This window comes from Oncorhynchus masou, chromosome 5, assembly GCF_036934945.1.
Source record: "Oncorhynchus masou masou isolate Uvic2021 chromosome 5, UVic_Omas_1.1, whole genome shotgun sequence".
Classification (NCBI taxonomy): Eukaryota; Metazoa; Chordata; class Actinopteri; order Salmoniformes; family Salmonidae; genus Oncorhynchus; species Oncorhynchus masou.
In genome coordinates this window covers 71,576,777-71,596,692 of record NC_088216.1, presented here as the reverse complement: position 1 = coordinate 71,596,692, position 19,916 = coordinate 71,576,777, and the positions used below count along the sequence as shown (strand labels likewise).

The 19,916-nt window shown below is 43.1% G+C and overlaps 1 protein-coding gene across 1 annotated transcript; it reads right to left on the bottom strand.

Annotated features, from left to right (window-relative positions):
- Positions 1 to 6,697: 6,697 nt before the first annotated feature.
- cxxc1b (CXXC finger protein 1b) lies at positions 6,698 to 12,500 on the bottom strand. Its single transcript, XM_064966681.1, has 14 exons — positions 12,397 to 12,500; positions 11,287 to 11,399; positions 11,069 to 11,169; positions 10,834 to 10,976; positions 10,565 to 10,720; positions 10,305 to 10,448; positions 10,009 to 10,116; positions 9,620 to 9,798; positions 9,337 to 9,544; positions 9,057 to 9,167; positions 8,619 to 8,668; positions 8,414 to 8,510; positions 8,137 to 8,289; positions 6,698 to 7,825 (listed from the first exon to the last, which is right to left on the bottom strand). The coding sequence occupies exons 1-14, from the start codon at positions 12,397 to 12,399 to the stop codon at positions 7,679 to 7,681; spliced, it is 1,713 nt and encodes a 570-aa protein (XP_064822753.1). The 5' UTR covers positions 12,400 to 12,500; the 3' UTR covers positions 6,698 to 7,678.
- Between the last annotated feature and the right edge of the window lie 7,416 nt (positions 12,501 to 19,916).

Sequence of the window (19,916 nt, the reverse complement as noted above, 5' to 3'; positions counted from 1 at the left end):
ATCGGGAGCTGATATTAAAAGCCACCAAGCATCGAGCTAACGTTAAATGCTAACGCTAACGTTAGCTATCATACCAAACAGGTGTGTATGTGTGTGCCTGTCTGTCAAGTTATACTGTACAAGGAAAACGGCTTGACATGCCAAGTTTTGACCATCAACCACTCTGCCATCAGGTGAGTATAAATTAATGATCAACCATATGGTGTATTTTTTGTCTATATGATGTTGGTAGCTGGCGATAGGTGGTCATTCCCTCCACCCAATAAAGCCAGAGATGAAAGGAATTAAGATTGATCGTTCATTTGTTCAGTCATTCAATTATTCTCAATGGTAATTAGTGAGTATATCTCTAGAGAAATAGGTGGGCATGCTTAGCATGCCTGCTTATGGCCACCACTACACCTGCACAACTGAGTGAGATTGAAGCTGACAGTGTTGACAGTGACACTACACATATAGGCAGGCATGCAGGCACAACACTTCTGCCATTCCCTGCCTAGCATGGTATGGCTCTGTATATACTAGAGCCTTCAAACTACACTTTGGACCTCCAAGCCAATTCCACTTCCTTTTTCCATTGATCCCCTCTAATCAGGGGCTGATTTTAGACCTGGGACACCAGTGCAATTAATTATGAGGTAGAGCAGAACCAGCAGGCTCCAGACCTCATAGGGTAAGATTTGAGTACCCCTGTATTAGAGTATAATGACATATTTCACCTTTGTTTTTCTAGAGAGGGACAGGGGGCATGTGTAATTTGTGATAATCAAAATGTACTTGTATTTGAGTCTGTGTGTAGATTCATCATTCTCCATAGACGCTGGATGCAGAATTACAGTCCCTTACAATCCCCCACATCCTACACATATTCATTAGAGAAGGAAATCCCTAGACATGGAGCAGCTGCAGCAGCTAGACCACTCCCAACAGGTAACACACACACACAGGAATGGATGAGCACACATTGTCATAATTTCCACATAGAAAGGCTTAGTCTGCACTGAGAATCTTATGAGATTTGTGTGTGTGCATGTGTATGTGTGAGGTAAGGAGGTGTGGGGTGGGTGGGGGCAGGCAGACTGTCGTACCTTCTGTCCTCTCTGAAGGGGTTAGTGTGTGAGGGATTTAGCCTGCTGATTCTGATGCTGCACCCTCTGAGGAAGAACATCTTGAAAAACATGACCTTCCCCTCCTTTCACTAGAACACATACATCTCAAACTCCACCTACAGTACCAGTCAACAGTTTGTACACACTTACTCATTCCAGGGTTTTTCTTTATTTTTTCTATTTTCTACATTGTAGAATTATAGTGAAGATGTCAAAACTATGAAATAACACATATGGAGTCATGTAGTAACCAAAAAAGTGTTAAACAAATCAACATATATTTTTTATTTGAGATTCTTCAAAGTAGCCACCCTTTGCCTTGATGAGAGTTTTGCACACTATTTTAGCATGGATTTATTCTCAGATTCTGTCTCAATATGCTTCCAGTCCATAACATAGATGAGTAATTGTTCTCTATTAATCCATTGAGTTTGCTGACTACATATTTTAAATTATTCTTTAATTGAGTCTCCAACATGGGATGAATTCCATTATACACTAGGCTGAATGCTGATTGGCTGAAAGCTGTGGTATATCAGACAATAAGGATGCAAAAATACTTGTTTACTCTTCTATTTATGTTGGTAACCAGTTTATAATAGCAATAAAGCACCTTGGGGGTTTATTGTATTTGGCCAATAGCACGGCTCAGGGCTGTATCCAGGCACTTCACTTCACGTCATGCCTAAGAACAGTCCTGAGCCATGGTATATTGGCCATATACCCCACCCCTTCAGGCCTTATTTCTTATTTACCACGTATGCGATATGTGTTTTTTCAAAATGTTACATATTTGAAACAGTATGTTTAATTTTCATAGTGTCCCATATGTGATAAAGTGCCTTCGGAAAGTATTCAGACCCCCTTGACTTTTTCCACATTTTCTTACGTTACAGCCTTATTCTAAAGTGGATTAAATAAAAAATAATTATTCAACAATCTACACACAATACACCATAATTCAAAACCAAAACAGTTTTTAAACCGTTTTTACAAGTGTATTAAAAATAAAAGCAGATACCTTATTTACATAAGCATTCAGACCTTTGCTATGAGACTTGAAATTGAGCTCAGGTGCATCCTGTTTCCATTGGTCATCCTTGAGATGTTTCTACAACTTGATTGGAGTCCACCTGTGGTAAATCCAATTGATTGGACATGATTTGGAAAGGCACACACCTGTCTATATAAGGTCCCACAGTTCACTGTGTATGTCAGAGCAAAAACCAAGCCATGAGGTTGAAGGAATTGTCCGTAGAGCTCCGAGACAGGATTGTTTCGAGGCACATATCTGGGGAAGGGTACCAAAACAGTTTTGCAGCATTGAAGGTCCCTATGAACACAGTGGTCTCCATCATTCTTAAATGGAAAACGTTTTGGAACTACCAAGACTATTACTAGACTTTGCCGCCCGGCTAAACTGAACAATCGGGAGAGAAGGGCCTTGGTCAGGGAGGTGACCAAGAACTTGATGGTCACTCTAATAGAGCTCTAGAAGGACAACTATCTCTACAGCACTCCACCAATCAGGCCTTTATGGTAGAGTGGCCAGACGGAAGCCACTCCTCAGTAAAAGGCACATGACAGCCTGCTTGGAGTTTGTGAAAAGGCACCTAAAGAGACTCTCAGACCATGAGAAACAAGATTCTCTGGTGTGATGAAACCAAGATTGAACTCTTTGGCCTGAATACCAAGTGTCACGCCTGAAGGAAACCTGGCACCATCCCTACGGTGAAGCATGGTGGGGGCAGCATCATGCTGTGGGGATGTTTTTCAGCGTCCGGGACTGGGAGACTAGTCAGGATCGAGGCAGAGATGAACGGAGCAAAGTACAGACAGATCCTTCATGAAAACTCCAGAGCGTTCAGGAGCTCAGACTGGGCCGGAGGTTCACCTTCCAACAGGACAACGACCCTAAGCACACAGCCAAGACAACGCAGTAGTGGCTTTGGGACACGTCTCTGAATGTGCTTGAGTGGCCTAGCCAGAGTCCGGACTTGAACCCGATTTAACATCTCTGGGGAGACCTGAAAATAGCTCCCCATCTAACCTGACAGAGCTTGAGAGGATCTGCAGAGAAGAGTGGTAGAAACTCCCCAAATACCCAAGAAGACAGCAGGTTGTAATTGCTGCCAAAGTTGCTTCAACAAATTACTGAGTGAAGGGTCTGAATACTTATGTAAATGTGATATTTCAGTCTTTAAAATCATGTTTTTCCTTTGTCATTATGGGATATTGTGTGTAGATTGATGAGGGAAAAAAACAATTGAATCAATTTTAGAATAAGGCCTTAACCTAACAAAAGGTGGAAAAAGTCAAGGGGTCTGAATACTTTCCTAAGGCACTGTATGTATCTTAAGAAATATGAGATGGAACTAACCCAGTAATTACTTGTATTGGCAATCTATTTGAAGTAGCTATTCAATTAAAATCACGACCATTCAAATCTTTTAAATGATCATAATTGACAATGTGTTATGATAATTTAAAAAACTCCAATCATGGCTTTATTTTAATCAGATCTGTGCATTTATAAAGTGCTTAGATGTGTCTTTGCTGCGAGACTATTTCTGACCTTTCATGAGATCCAAATGCAATCATAGTTATGTGGAATATCAACCACTGATTCGGGTCTAACCTAACTATTGTATGGGAGACATGTGCTTCTGTGTATGATGCGTGTTGCTACCAAACCGAAACAAAAAAAGTCAATACAATTTGCTTAACTTTTTGAGTGAATTTACTGCGTATTAACATATCACACAATTCACTGGTGACAATCTGTTCAGAAGAGGTTTAGAGATCGGAGCATCTCTCCCTGTCAAGCATATTCTGTGTGATACCATAATGTACTGATGTCCCCGACTAAAAAAATCTTAGTCGACCAAGAGTCGTCTGTTTGATCAATTGATTGGTCGAAATTTTAAAACATCTGCAGTATTTTTCCATATATTGACACATACTATGTGGTTTATTTAATTCAACCATATTCACTGAGCTTGTCTGATGCTTTAAGCACGCTGTTTGATTAAATAGTTAAGACACACAAATGACTAGATGGAGTCCGACTTTCAATTGATTTGATTGTGCCGGGATCAAACTTGCTGCACTAGTTAAAAAAAAGAAAAAAAAAGACAACGACTATGTGACTAGCACCTGTTCTTGCTCTCTCTTCCCTGCTGCAGCATATAATTACATTACCCAACCTCCCCCAGTAAAACGTATCCCTTCCAAATAGTGCACAATAGGGCCTGACCTTTAACATATTATAATCACTTCAATAAATTGGTTATAACCAACTCTGAACACCGTAACACGTGACAGCAAAAATGGATATAGAGGACATGACAAATAAACTCGAAATGGGGGAATGTTTACTGGTTGCTCAGGAGGAATACATTTGACTAGTGGAAAATACTGGAGATCAAGAAGGTAAGGAGCAAGCTCTGCGTGCATATTATGTGTGCCAAACAGGTGCTGTATAGATTACAATATAATTTTTCTGACTGTTTGGAACAATGTAAACAACACTCAATAAATAAGCGTATAGGAGAGTCTGTTGTAATGTTGTTGTTTTTTGTTAAGCCTTTATTACAGCAAAGACTAAAAATAGTAGCATTCATCTGTGAATGCAATATTCGAAATGGAATGGTTTATTTATTGTTTAAGATAATTATTCAACACTTGCTTCATTTTATTTTAAAACTAAAATGCTTGTTTGCATTTCAAATCATGAATGACTCATATGCTGTGTGATATGAAAGAATGAATGATTGATACAGTAGCCCACATAAGTATTGAAATAAAGGCCTAAGTAAGTTACAGTATTAAGACTAAACAGGATGCACTCCGACATGCTAACCAGACCACTCACGTGTGTACGTGCCATCGCGCGCATGTTGATTTTGTCCTCCCACACCAGACGCGGTCAGGACATGCAGGTTGAAATATCAAAACAAACTCTGAACCAACTATATTAACTTGGGGACAGGTTGAAAAGCAAACATTTATGGCAACTTAGCTAGCTTGCTGTTGCTAGATAATTTGTCCTGGGATATAAACATCGAGTTATTTTACCTGAAATGCACAAGGTCCTCAACTCCAACAATTAATCCACAGTTAAAAAGGTAAACTGAGTTTGTTTCTAGTAATATCTCCTCCTTCAAGTCCTCCTCTTCTTCAGACTTTATATGGCGGTTGGCAACCAAGTTGAAGGTGCATTACCACTACCAACTGAACTGGAGTGTGGACCTCAGTTCATCTTTCAATCACCCATGTGGGTATATGCTCCTAAAAACCAATGAAGAGATAGATGGGAGAGGCAGGACTTGCACCGCGTCAAGCGTCACCAATCGAACAAAGTTCTATTTTAACACCTGGCTATGCATACGCTCGTTGACGCGCACGAGCAGTATGGGTGCAATGATTAAATAATGTGAGGGTACTTTTATTTTGCAACACAAGAGGTGTGGCCAACATGTTAGGCCTACAGCTTAATGGTAGTTATATAATGCTGCTATACTAAGCCTACTAATGATAATGGCATTACTTATGATCATAGATTGTGGGGGCTGTTTTGTTAGACTTCAGTGCTGCTTTTGACATTATTGATCATAGTCTGCTGCTGGAAAAACATATGTGTTATGGCTTTAAACCCTCTGCTATTGTGGATAAAGAGTTACGTGTCTAACAGAACACAAGAGGGTTTGAGTAAAGCCAGTGTGTCAATCAATGAATGTGGATGATTCAACATTATTCACCTCAGCTACTACAGCGACTGAAATGACTACAACTCTTAAAGAGCTGCAGTTAGTTTCAGAGTGGGTGGCAAGGAATTAGTTAGTCCTAAATATTTCAAAAACTCAAATCATTGTATTTGGTACAAATCATTCAGTTAACCTGAAACCTCAACTAAATCTTGTAATGAATGTGGAAATTGAGCAAGTTGAGGTGACTAAACTGCTTGGAGTAACCCTAGATTGTAAACTGTCATAGTCAAATATTGTTACAACAGTAGCTAAGGTGGGGAGAGGTCTGTCCATAATAAAGCGATGCTCTGCCTAAACAGCACTATCAACAAAGCAGGTTTTATGGGTCCTAGTTTTGTCACACCTGGACTACTGTTCAGTCGTGTAGTCAGGTGCCACAATGAGGGACTTAGGAAAATTGCAATTGGCTCAGAACATGGCAGCGAGGCTGGCCTTTGGATGTACACAGAGCGCTAACAATAATATGCATGTCAATCTCCGCTGGCTCAAAGTGGAGGAGAGATTGACTTCATCACTACTTGTATTTGTGAAATACACTGTGAATGCACTGTGCTGTCTGTTTGAACTACTGGCACACAGCTCGGACACCCATGCATACCCCACAAGACATGCCACCAGAGGTCTCTTCACAGTCCCCAAGTCCAGAACAGACTATGAGTGGCTTAAAGTACTACATAGACCCCTGACTACATGGAACTCTATTCCACATCAAGCAACTCATGCAAGCAGTAAAATTTGATTTAAAAAACACACCTTACGGAACAGCGTTATATTATTTGACAATTTGGAAGTGTTAACACAAATTATAATACCAGAGGCTAAAAAGTGTAAAGCCTTTATTACAGCAAAGCAAAGATTAAAAACAGCTGAATTTGTAAAATTGTTTACTTGACATGTAATTGTGAGGCTTGGTGCCTTCTGAATCAGTAGGCTATTAAACACTCAAACAGGCAACAGAAGCAGGATCTGTTTTATTTTTGTAGATATATGAAGCCAGGCATATTCAACAGTTAGACTGTTGAGCAGACCTAATTAAGTTGGGGTTCCCTTTCCCTCACTTTTCTTAGCCAAGGGCTGTTCTCATCTCATTCTGCTGCTGCCTCCACTGTATTCTTCTCAACACCCGTATGCTGGTTGACTGCTATTATGCACATAGCAACATGGTCTAGGAAAAGGTGCCAATTCAAGAGCACACTGACATTTTTCTGAACCGTGAACAGCGCCACTATCCAACACTAGAGAAAGCGCATTTGTTTAATATTATAATTGCTATTAGCGTTGCACCATTGTTCTTATGTAATATAACCGAATAGAATTTCAGTAGCACATTTCATGGACTGTGCCATCCCCACATCCTCCACAATGGAGCAGTCCACTCAGACGTGTACAAGACACCGGTCTGATTCGTGCCCCATTAAATTTTTTTTTTTGCTACTGCTCGACTAATTCAATCTACCAAACAAACAATTGACCAGTCAACTAAATGGGGTCAGCTATGCCATAATGTGAGTGCATGCACACACGCAGATTCTACAGCGCAGATGGCTTGACCAAGGTTTTTCCATTTGCAGGAGAGCTTGATCACAGTCTTTATTTTTGGACTATAATTAGCAAGATACCAGAAGTGACAAGACCTCAATAGTGCTAGACACAAAAAAAATATTAATTTACCATTCAAATATTCAGTTTTTCAACATCAGCAAAGGTCTTAAAATCCAAAGTCTCTACAAAAAGATACTATAAATCTCTAACAAAGATGTACGAAAATGCCACTCAGAAATAACATGAAGATGCAGCCGGCTATCTGTCCTTGTTGCAACGGAGATCCGTTGTCAGGGGGTCGTGCTGAATGGTTTGGTGCAGCATGAGAGCAAGTAGACCTGCCCTGTTGGTCATAGCAGTCCTGACGTTGCGCTCCTGCTCAAAGAGCTCATCCAGCTTGTACCACTGTTTACAAAGACATTTTGGGAGAAAAGCAAGGAGTAATGATTAAAATAGCAAAAGTCTTTGAAATCAACTGTGTACTCGGTGTCCTTTAAAATTCCCTTTCATAGATCATATGAACTACCATTTATGAAGGTCAATAATGTTTGTTATAACCAGGGTCTTAGTCAAATGATTTTCATGTTAGCTAAAATCATGAACTGGAATTCTGGTTTCTTTCTGATTCAAATCTACAGGAATGCCAATGGAGTTCACCTCAACCCTGGTGAAGTGGCCCAAAATAATAGATGGATGTGGTGCATTCCACTACTAACCACTCTGACACGCTCCAGGTCCACCTCAGCTCTCCTGAGCTTCTCCCAGTTGTAGTGCTTATTGCATTTGCGTTTAGAAACCCTGCAGTATTCGCCTGTTGCCTCAAACACATTACGAACCAGAGGACAGCCGCACACCTCATCCCCTGGGACCTAACCACAACACAAGAGAAGGGCAAGCGAAGCCAAGATAATACATCATAAGTCAAACAGCAGGACAAATAGTGTGCATTATGGGCAAAGTTTTTGGGCAATTGACTTGCCAATCATCACTGACCTTTGGGTCCCTGGAATGTTCTGGGCACAAAACCTGAAGCCTCTTGCAGTAGGTTTTGCTCTGGGGGTTGTACACATCGCAGAAGAGTCTTGTTGCTCTGAGAACAAAAAATATACAGACTACCGTGGTGAAACAATATGGAAACAGAAAAGCAAGCAACAATTGATCACTTCCAGCAAACCCATTCCAAGTGCTAGACTCTTACCCTTCGATCTTTGTTGGGTACATTGAACCGAAAGATGTCTGGCTCTCATACTGTCAATGCAAAAGAGAGAGAAAACAAGAATGTTATCCGTTTATACTGTGTCCTTTAGGAAGGAGTAAATATCTGCAACTTATATTCGTATTGCTAGTACTCTATATTAAGTTTAATTCTGTACATTTCATCCTCTCCCATATAGGATGTTGCAGACACTTATCAGCTACTGCACTCTGGATGTATACCACAAACTCACAACCAAGATCAGAGAAGAAATGGGAAATCTCCAGTTTACAGCGTGCAAGAAAATGGCTGCAGTCTGAAACCCTGTGGCACTACGCTAACTGAGTTAGAGGGAAGGTGTTGAAGGATACGCGAAAGCATTTTTGGGGTTGACTGATAAGCTGGATAAAAAGAATGTTGGCACAACATTGACAGGCTCACCTTAGCATAGCATCTCTCCATATGTCGCAGTGCCACCTTTGGGTTGATAGGGTGACTGCAGGACACACAGAAAATCATCAGGTCTGTTTCTTCATTGTCCCCTTCATTCGTCTGAAACGAGAACCAAAAGAAAGACACGTCAAAGCAATGTTTCACCCAGGAGGCTGCTGAAAGATTTGAGCGCAGGCTTAAACGGCAAAACATTTCTCTAGCCGAGGAACTCTGACCCCACTGGATAAATACCGCAGTGGCCAATAAAAAAAATACTGAAGTGACTCACCTCCTCATCCTGCTGGACTACCTGCTGCTTGGCCTTAGCAATGATTCCCTCCAGCTCGTGGAAGCGTTTCTCCATGTCAGTGAGACGCATGCGTGCATTCTGCTGATCCCGTCGGATCCGCTCCAGTTGCTTCTTGCCCTGCTCCTCAGCGATGCAGGGGCTCTGCTGCCACTGCTGGATACGTTGAGGGAGTATCTCATAGAGCCGGCTAGAGACAGAATTTATTTCACATTTGATTGATTTTCTTACAGTTGCATGTGTGTGTGTTTGTGTGTGTGCTTACTTGGTAGCCAGCTTCATGCCACATTCTTCTGAGCAGTATTTTGAGTTGGCTCGTGCAGCTTCCACACAGCTGGGCCCGAGGCACTGTCGCTGCCCTCCTCCATCCCTGGCATCGCCCCTATCACTGTGCCTGACTTTGTCCTTGTGCTTCTGTTTCTGTTTGTGCCGCCGTGACTCTTTCTGATGTGCATCAACAAAAACAAATCGCAATCAACACATGTAAAATCACTGTTCTTTGATGTATTTTGTCACAACAGTAATATTCCCATGATGCAATAAAAAAAAAGTTAAAAGCTTCAAATATTTGGTAGATGTGGACTGCAACTGCATGGATAAAAATTAACAGTAATCATTGTGTGCCTGCAAGATGTAAAAGTAAAGTTTGCTTACTTTCTTGTCAAATTTATTTTCCCGTCTCTTCACATGCTTGACCTTCACAGCTTTCTTTCGCAGGACAGGGCTGAATGGAGGCCCGTCATCCTCATCACTGAGCCATGGCTGGGTTGAACAGAAACAATAAAATGAACATTCAAAATACTTGAAAAAGTGCTATTCAAGCTAAAGAACAAATGGATATGGGAGTGTAAGATCAACAGTAGGACAATAATAAGGATCTTTGTATTTTGAATGTGTTTCAAATAGTTCTTGATAGAATCTTCAGCCATATTTCTCATCTACTGCAATACCATGTTGTCGTCATATCCCGCTGCCTTGTACTTTTCATAGAGTTCTGCCTCACTATCGTAGTCGTCTGAATATCGTCTTCTCCGGTAGGAATTATCCCGCCTTTCACGCAAATTAAACTCTTCATCCTTCACACGCAACATTTTCTGCAGAGAATAAGCAGCATTGTGTCAGTTTGCAAGACGACACCCGTTTTTTGACTACACCAATTTAAAAGATGTAAGCAAAAAAACGTGATGGCTTAGTCTCATTAGGAACTCACCCTGGCTCGGACGTCACACTGCCTAAATCGACACTTCTGTCTTATTTTGTTGGGACCCCCAAATTTCTTCATGTCCTTGCAGAAGTCGCATGTGGCGCAGTCCTCAGTCCTCAAGCAGGGCTCGCACTCTCCACACATACGAGCAGAGCGCTTAACCTGAGACAAACAAGAGACAGATGTTTGCCAACAGAATAGTTCCAAAGACACACAACTTTAGATATACATTGAAGGAAAATGGGGACATAACATTTAGATGTAAAATAACGAACCTTTGATCCACGGCGCCTTTCAGATTTATAATCTGGAGTGCTGTTTTGTCTTTCAAATTTTCTCTCTGGCTCTCTCTGGCCCTCTGCCTCCTTTTCGCGGCTCTTCTTTGGACGGTATTTTATCTCCAATGATGGGTTTTTGTCTAATCAAAAGCAACAGATATCATGTAAGGTTAGTAAGCACATGTGACTCATACCCATGTGGATGATAGTGAATGGGAAACAAAAACCTCACCTCGGCATCGCAGGCAGTACCACTGCCTGATAGCTTTGGCCATCTTCTCTGTGAGATTGATGCAGTTACCATGAAACCACTCATTACAGTTGTCACAACCACTACAAGAAAAACACAGATACAAGCCCCATGAAATTAAGGTTATGTAACATTTCAAGGTCATGTTATGATTACTTGTGTTGAAGGTGTTGCTGTTGTGATCATCTGATTAAACTCACATCATGAAGCAATTGATGTCAGGTTTTCGACAAATGCAGTACACTGGTGCATTCTCGCCCTCCATACTGCTCTCAAGCCCTGGTGCAGGCTCAAAGTCTGACACTTCACTGTCCTGGAAGATAATCATCATCGAGCCAATCAGACAACCTCCAGCACCATAACGAATATTGCTGGTATTGGAGGTCGATCCGAGGATCCATTGAAAGCATGACAGTTTTATTTTCAACCATCCTTTACTTGTTGATACTTTTTTCATTCTCGATTTGTTAGACACTGTCTTAGACATATGTTTCCATTTGCAGATGGAACTCAGATAACCAGAGAATATTAATTAAAATATTAAATCCACTTTTTGCACGGAGTTCCCTCATCATTTTAGCTGCCGGATATCTCGCATACAACCCAAACACAGATGTACACACATGCAACAAGCCATTTCTAACTCGATACAAAATAGTGGATTTAATATTCTCTAGCTTTTGGAGTTACCCATGAAACTGGACACGCCAGTGCAAGTATAGCCAAATAAAGGTTGAAAATAAATGTACCATGATTTCAATGGACTGTCGGCTCGATCTCCAGAGTACAAGCTAGTTACAGTACTTGGGTAACGTTATGCCGCTGGAGGTTCGATCTGATCGGCTAATCATCATTATGTCGAAAACAACTAATCGGATGGCAAACATTAATATCTAAAGTTATTATACTACTGTCTATTCTACGTCGAGTCGGACATACTAGTCTGCCCAAACGATACAATCTATTGTTGGTTAAAAAAATGATTTCGCATTCCAGATGGCAACTTCGCTAGCTATAGCTCGCTATTCCAGATGGCAACTTCGCTAGCTATAACCTGAGACATAAAACAGATAGCGAATGCTTAACTAACAAACGGTAACAAGCTAAAAGTCTGAAAAGAGTCGGCAAGCTGTTGCATTTCCATTGCGACTGGCTAGCTACCGTTAGCTTGCTAAAAGTGTTGGTTAGCATTAGCCGGTTTAGCAAGGCGAAGACACTAATCTAGACAATTGCTATGTTAGGCAACTAACCATGAAATTCACATAAACCAAAACGCATGTATTTGCATTAATTTAGCTAACTAACGGTACCATTTGTGATGTATTTGCAATCCTCGATCAAACTTCAACGATAGTACCTAGCTAAATAACTGCTCAGGGTCGCAATCTGGGTTGACGACGCCGGAAATCAAATAATCGGCTGAACTCGGATGTTGGACCAAACATTCTTCTTCGTTAAAGTTTTATTCTATGCTATCATGGCGGTCCGCAAGCAATCGTTTAATTGCATGCCGCCACCTACTGTGCTGGAATGTACGATTACTAATGATCTGCCCAATTCTGTACGAAAATGTATGAAAATAACAAAACAAATAAATCCCCCGAGTGGTATTGGTAACCTTACCAATAAAAGCTATGACGTCAACTTTATTAATTATCAAAGCGTCCTTTGACACCGAATGTGCGCAATATTCCTGAAGAGGCCTGGAAACCATGCCAGGGCCAGCAGAAACACCAGCCCCGACATTAGGTCCACTTACTACTGGAGCAGCCATAGCAGCGCCATCATTCCACACTGTAGTTCCACCAATCTGTTTTACAGCCTCTTTATACGATACATTATGACTAATTTTATATATCTGAGCCTCTCTTGCCTCTCTCTGCACCTGGTATCCACCAAATGCAGTTTGGTGGATGTTCCCTCCCACAATTACAACACTTAAACTTCACATTGCTCCCTCATTCACAGTAATCATGTGCTCCTGCACACTTGGCACAACTTTTCCTTCCTTTAAATTGAACAGCTACACGTCCCTTTCTTGGGCATTTTAAACACTGCAGTGCATATGCGATAAATTCTCAAACATTGAGTCTAAGGATTCCTATCTGTAATTCCCCAGGCATAACCTTCTCAAACCTCAGCAGCATTGAGGCTTTAACTTTGACCTTCTTTCCTGCTGATCAACCTTTTGGCCTCCATCACTCTTCCTCCCATCACATTTTCTTTAATATCATCTATAGGCATAGATATTGGGACCCCAGTGATGACTCCCCTCAACCTAGCATAAGCACCAGGGACATGGCTTTTAATCGTCTTCCCATTAACCGTTTTCCATTTTCAGAATCTTCTCTTGCTGAGCCTGGCTACCACAAAATATTAACAATTAACCATTTCCAATGAACCAAGCTAATTTTTACTTCACCTACCTCTTTCTCCAGGGCATTAGTTATTCAGATAGGGTGTAAGTAAGCCCTGTGGTTTCATCAAACACTATCACCACTTTCCACTCCAACACATCATTACTATTGCTTCCTACCATGGCCCTCTTTATGATTTCTTTACTAGACGTCCCATTGCTTTCTGTATCATGATCTCTCTTCTTCCTATGTCTTTCCACCACCTACCATTCCGGTCCTTGACCATCATCTCCCCGCTCCATATAATCAGAATTGACACCCATCTTGTTCGCAGTCCAGCACAGCTGTTGCTTCACCAAGTTTTTCTCAATATCCACCATTTCGTCCGCACTACTTGCAGCCATTTCCGGCTCCTCAGCTCCAATAGTCACCAGCAGTCACCTCCTTTCCCAACCTCCGTGCACACTTCGGAATTTTTCGAGCACCAGCCCCAGGAATCCATAAAGCATTTTTACCAAAAGCAATCACTTCTCATGTGAAAACATAGGATATTACTACACGTAAATAAACATAAACTAACATTAACTGTAAAAAATTTGAGTGGAATATCACTAATAACAATAAATAACATTGTAATATAACATTTCATAACAATAACAGTGTAACATTGATGTCGAAACTCTCTTATGCTCTGCTATTGCACTATTGTAATTTGTACATACAGTGCATTCGGAAAGTATTCAGACCCCTTGACATTTTCCACATTTTGTTATGTTACAGCCTTATTCTAAAATGGATCAAATATACTTTTACCTCATCAATCTACACACAATACCCCATAATGACGAAGCAAAAAACGTTTTTTAGATATTTTAGCAAATCTATAAAATAAAATAAACTTAAATATCCCATTTACATAAGTATTCAGACACATTACTCAGTACCTTTGGCAGCGATTACAGCCTCGAGTCTCCTTGGGTATGATGCTACAAGCTTGGCACACCTGTATTTTGGGAGTTTCTCACATTCTTTTCTGCAGATCCTTTAAAGCTCTGTCAGGTTGGATGGGAAGCCTCGCTGCACAGCTTTTCTCAGGTCTCTCCAGAGATGTTCGATCGGGTTCAAGTCCGGGCTCTGGCTGGGCCACTCAAGGACATTCAGAGACTTGTCCCAAAGCCACTCCTGTATAATCTTGGCTGTGTGCTTAGGGTCATTGTCCTTTTGGAAGGTGAACCTTTGTGTCAGTCTGAGGTCCTGAGCGTTCTGGAGCAGGTTTTCTTTGAGGATCAGTCTGTACTTTCCTCCGTTCATCTTTCCCTCGATCCTGACATGCCACCACCATGCTCACCATAGGGACCGTGACAGGTTCTCCAGACGTGTACAAACAGTACAACGGTTTGATTTGTTTGATCGTAGCTAGCTAGCTACATAGCCGTCTTTGTATCTAAGACAATTGTGTAGTCTAGAGCGATTTTCTAGGTTAGCTAGCCAGCTATTGTCGTTCTTTTAACGTAACGTAACGCAATCAACACTGCTAGCTAGCTAGCTAGCCCCAAATAGCAGCACTGTAGAAACTATTACACTCGACGGAACGACTTGATTAGTGTAGTGTCAACATCGCAGCCACTGCCAGCTAGCCTACTCCAGCAGTACTGTATCATTTCAATCATTTTAGTCAATAAGATTCTTGCTACGTAAGCTTAACTTTCTGAACATTCGAGACGTGTAGTCCACTTGTCATTCCAATCTCCTTTGCATTAGCGTAGCCTCTTCTGTAGCCTGTCAACTATGTGTCTATCTATCCCTGTTCTCTCCTCTCTGCACAGACCATACAAACGCTCCACACCGCGTGGCCGCGGCGACCCTAATCTGGTGGTCCCAGCGCGCACGACCCACGTGGAGTTCCAGGTCTCCGGTAGCCTCTGGAACTGCCGATCTGCGGCCAACAGGGCAGAGTTCATCTCAGCCTATGCCTCCCTCCAGTCCCTCGACTTCTTGGCACTGACGGAAACATGGATCACCACAGATAACACTGCTACTCCTACTGCTCTCTCTTCGTCCGCCCACGTGTTCTTGCACACCCCGAGAGCTTCTGGTCAGCGGGGTGGTGGCACCGGGATCCTCATCTCTCCCAAGTGGTCATTCTCTCTTTCTCCCCTTACCCATTTGTCTATCGCCTCCTTTGAATTCCATGCTGTCACAGTTACCAGCCCTTTCAAGCTTAACATCCTTATCATTTATCGCCCTCCAGGTTCCCTCGGAGAGTTCATCAATGAGCTTGATGCCTTGATAAGCTCCTTTCCTGAGGATCACCTCTCACAGTCCTGGGCGACTTTAACCTCCCCACGTCTACCTTTGACTCATTCCTCTCTGCCTCCTTCTTTCCACTCCTCTCCTCTTTTGACCTCACCCTCTTACCTTCCCCCTACTCACAAGGCAGGCAATACGCTCGACCTCATCTTTACTAGATGCTGTTCTTCCACTAACCTCATTGCAACTCCCCTCCAAGTCTCCGACCACTACCTTGTATCCTTTTCCCTCTCGCTCTCATCCAACACTTCCCACACTGCCCCTACTCGGATGGTATCGCGCCGTCCCAACCTTCGCTCTCTCTCCCCCGCTACTCTCTCCTCTTCCATCCTATCATCTCTTCCCTCTGCTCATACCTTCTCCAACCTATCTCCTGATTCTGCCTCCTCAACCCTCCTCTCTTCCCTTTCTGCATCCTTTGACTCTCTATGTCCCCTATCCTCCAGGCCGGCTCGGTCCTCCCCTCCCGCTCCGTGGCTCGGGACTCATTGCGAGCTCACAGAACAGAGCTCCGGGCAGCCGAGCGGAAATGGAGGAAAACTCGCCTCCCTGCGGACCTGGCATCCTTTCACTCCCTCCTCTCTACATTTTCCTCCTCTGTCTCTGCTGCTAAAGCCACTTTCTTCCACTCTAAATTCCAAGCATCTGCCTCTAACCCTAGGAAGCTCTTTGCCACCTTCTCCTCCCTCCTGAATCCTCCTCCCCCTCCCCCCTCCTCCCTCTCTGCAGATGACTTCGTCAACCATTTTGAAAAGAAGGTCGACGACATCCGATCCTCGTTTGCTAAGTCAAACGACACCGCTGGTTCTGCTCACACTGCCCTACCCTGTGCTCTGACCTCTTTCTCCCCTCTCTCTCAGATGAAATCTCGCTTCTTGTGACGGCCGGCCGCCCAACAACCTGCCCGCTTGACCCTATCCCCTCCTCTCTTCTCCAGACCATTTCCGGAGACCTTCACCCTTACCTCACCTCGCTCATCAACTCATCCCTGACCGCTGGCTACGTCCCTTCCGTCTTCAAGAGAGCGAGAGTTGCACCCCTTCTGAAAAAACCTACACTTCCCTCCGATGTCAACAACTACAGACCAGTATCCCTTCGTTCTTTTCTCTCCAAAACTCTTGAACGTGCCGTCCTTGGCCAGCTCTCCCGCTATCTCTCACAGAATGACCTTCTTGATCCAAATCAGTCAGGTTTCAAGACTAGTCATTCAACTGAGACTGCTCTTCTCTGTATCACGGAGCGCTCCGCACTGCTAAAGCTAACTCTCTCTCCTCTGCTCTCATCCTTCTAGACCTATCGGCTGCCTTCGATACTGTGAACCATCAGATCCTCCTCTCCACCCTCTCCGAGTTGGGCATCTCCGGCGCGGCCCACGCTTGGATTGCGTCCTACCTGACAGGTCGCTCCTACCAGGTGGCGTGGCGCGAATCTGTCTCCTCACCACGCGCTCTCACCACTGGTGTCCCCCAGGGCTCTGTTCTAGGCCCTCTCCTATTCTCGCTATACACCAAGTCACTTGGCTCTGTCATAACCTCACATGGTCTCTCCTATCATTGCTATGCAGACGACACACAATTAATCTTCTCCTTTCCCCCTTCTGATGACCAGGTGGCGAATCGCATCTCTGCATGTCTGGCAGACATATCAGTGTGGATGACGGATCACCACCTCAAGCTGAACCTCGGCAAGACGGAGCTGCTCTTCCTCCCGGGAAGGACTGCCCGTTCCATGATCTCGCCATCACGGTTGACAACTCCATTGTGTCCTCCTCCCAGAGCGCTAGAACCTTGGCGTGATCCTGGACAACACCCTGTCGTTCTCAACCAACATCATGGCGGTGGCCCGTTCCTGTAGGTTCATGCTCTACAACATCCGCAGAGTACGACCCTGCCTCACACAGGAAGCGGCGCAGGTCCTAATCCAGGCACTTGTCATCTCCCGTCTGGATTACTGCAACTCGCTGTTGGCTGGGCTCCCTGCCTGTGCCATTAAACCCCTACAACTCATCCAGAACGCCGCAGCCCGTCTGGTGTTCAACCTTCCCAAGTTCTCTCACGTCACCCCGCTCCTCCGCTCTCTCCACTGGCTTCCAGTTGAAGCTCGCATCCGCTACAAGACCATGGTGCTTGCCTACGGAGCTGTGAGGGGAACGGCACCGCAGTACCTCCAGGCTCTGATCAGGCCCTACACCCAAACAAGGGCACTGCGTTCATCCACCTCTGGCCTGCTCGCCTCCCTACCACTGAGGAAGTACAGTTCCCGCTCAGCCCAGTCAAAACTGTTCGCTGCTCTGGCCCCCAATGGTGGAACAAACTCCCTCACGACGCCAGGACAGCAGAGTCAATCACCACCTTCCGGAGACACCTGAAACCCCACCTCTTCAAGGAATACCTAGGATAGGATAAGTAATCCTTCTCACCCCCCCCCCTTAAATGATTTAGATGCACTATTGTAAGTGGCTGTTCCACTGGATGTCAGAAGGTGAATTCACCAATTTGTAAGTCGCTCTGGATAAGAGCGTCTGCTAAATGACTTAAATGTAAATGTGACGCTTGGGATTCAGGCCAAAGAATTCAATCTTGGTTTCTTCAGGCCAGAGAATCTTCTTTCTCGTGGTCTGAGATTCTTTCTTCTTTCCAAGCGAGCTGTGGCTTACATCTGGCCTCTCTACCATAAAGGCTTGATTGGTGGAGTGCTGCAGAGATGGTTGTCCTTTGAAAGGTTCTTCCATCTTTTTCTATTTAATTTTTATTTAACCTTTATTTAGCCAGGTAGGCCAGTTGAGAATAAGTTCTCATTTACAACTGCGACCTGGCCAAGATAAAGCAAAGCAGTGCGACAAAAACAACAGAGTTACACAAACAAACGTACAGTCAATAACACAATAGAAAAATCTATGTACAGTGTGTGCATAGATTTTCACAGAGGAACTCCGGAGCTCTGTCAGAGTGACCATCGGGTTCTTGGTCACCTCCCTGACCAAGGTCCTTCTCCCCGATTACTCCGTTTAGCTGGGCGGCCAGCTCTAGGAAGAGTTACTAACTTCTTCCATGTAATAATGATGAGGCCACTGTGTTCTTTGGGACTTTCAATGCTGTACAAATATTTGGTACCCTTCCCCAGATGTGTGCCTCAACAATTCCTTCGACTTCATGACTTGGTTTTTGCTCTGACATGCACTGTGAACTGTGGGAACTTATATAGACAGGTGTGTGCCTTTCCAAATCAGGTCCAATCAATTGAATGTACCACAGGTGGACTCCAATCAAGTTGTAGAAACATCTCAAGGATGATCAATGGAAACAGGATGCACATGAGCTCAATTTTGAGGCTCATAACAAAGAGTCTAAATACTTATGTAAATAAGGTATTTCTGTTTTTATTTTGAATACATTTCCAGAAAACGTATAAAAACCTGTTTGCGCTTTGTCATTATGGGGTATGTAAGGGATTTCCTCCTCTTCCTCCGAAGAGGAGAGGTGAAAAGGATCAGAGGACCAATATGCGGCGTGGTAAGTGTCCATGGTTCTTTTTAATACGTAAATGTACACATGAACAACTGACTACAAAAACAAGAAATGTGAAAAACCCTAAACAGTCCTATCTGCTGCAGACACAGAGACAGGAACAATCACCCACAAACGCACAGTGAAACCCAGGCTACCTAAGTATGATTCTCAATCAGAGACAACTAATGACACTTGTCTCTGATTGAGAACCATACTAGGCCGAAACATAGAAATACCCAAATCATAGAACAAACAAACATAGACTGCCCACCCAACTCATGCCCTGACCATACTAAATAAAGACAAAACAAAGGAAATAAAGGTCAGAACGTGACAGTGTATTGTGTGTAGATTGATGAGGAAACAATTTATTTAATCAATTTTAGAATAAGGCTGTAACATAACAAAGAATAAGGGGTCTGAATAATTTCCAAATGCACTGTAGGTCACAAATTGTATATTTTTATATTTCTTTATTTAACTAAGCAAGTTAGCTAATAACAAATTATTATTTTGTTGAGGAAGAGCAGTGGCAGCAAAACACACCTGCCTCTTTAAAGTTTTATGGCAGACTACACCTATTGGTGTATTACAGCCAACTCCTATAATGGGTCTTCTTCTCTGATATTATGCTGGTCCACAAACAAATGCTGT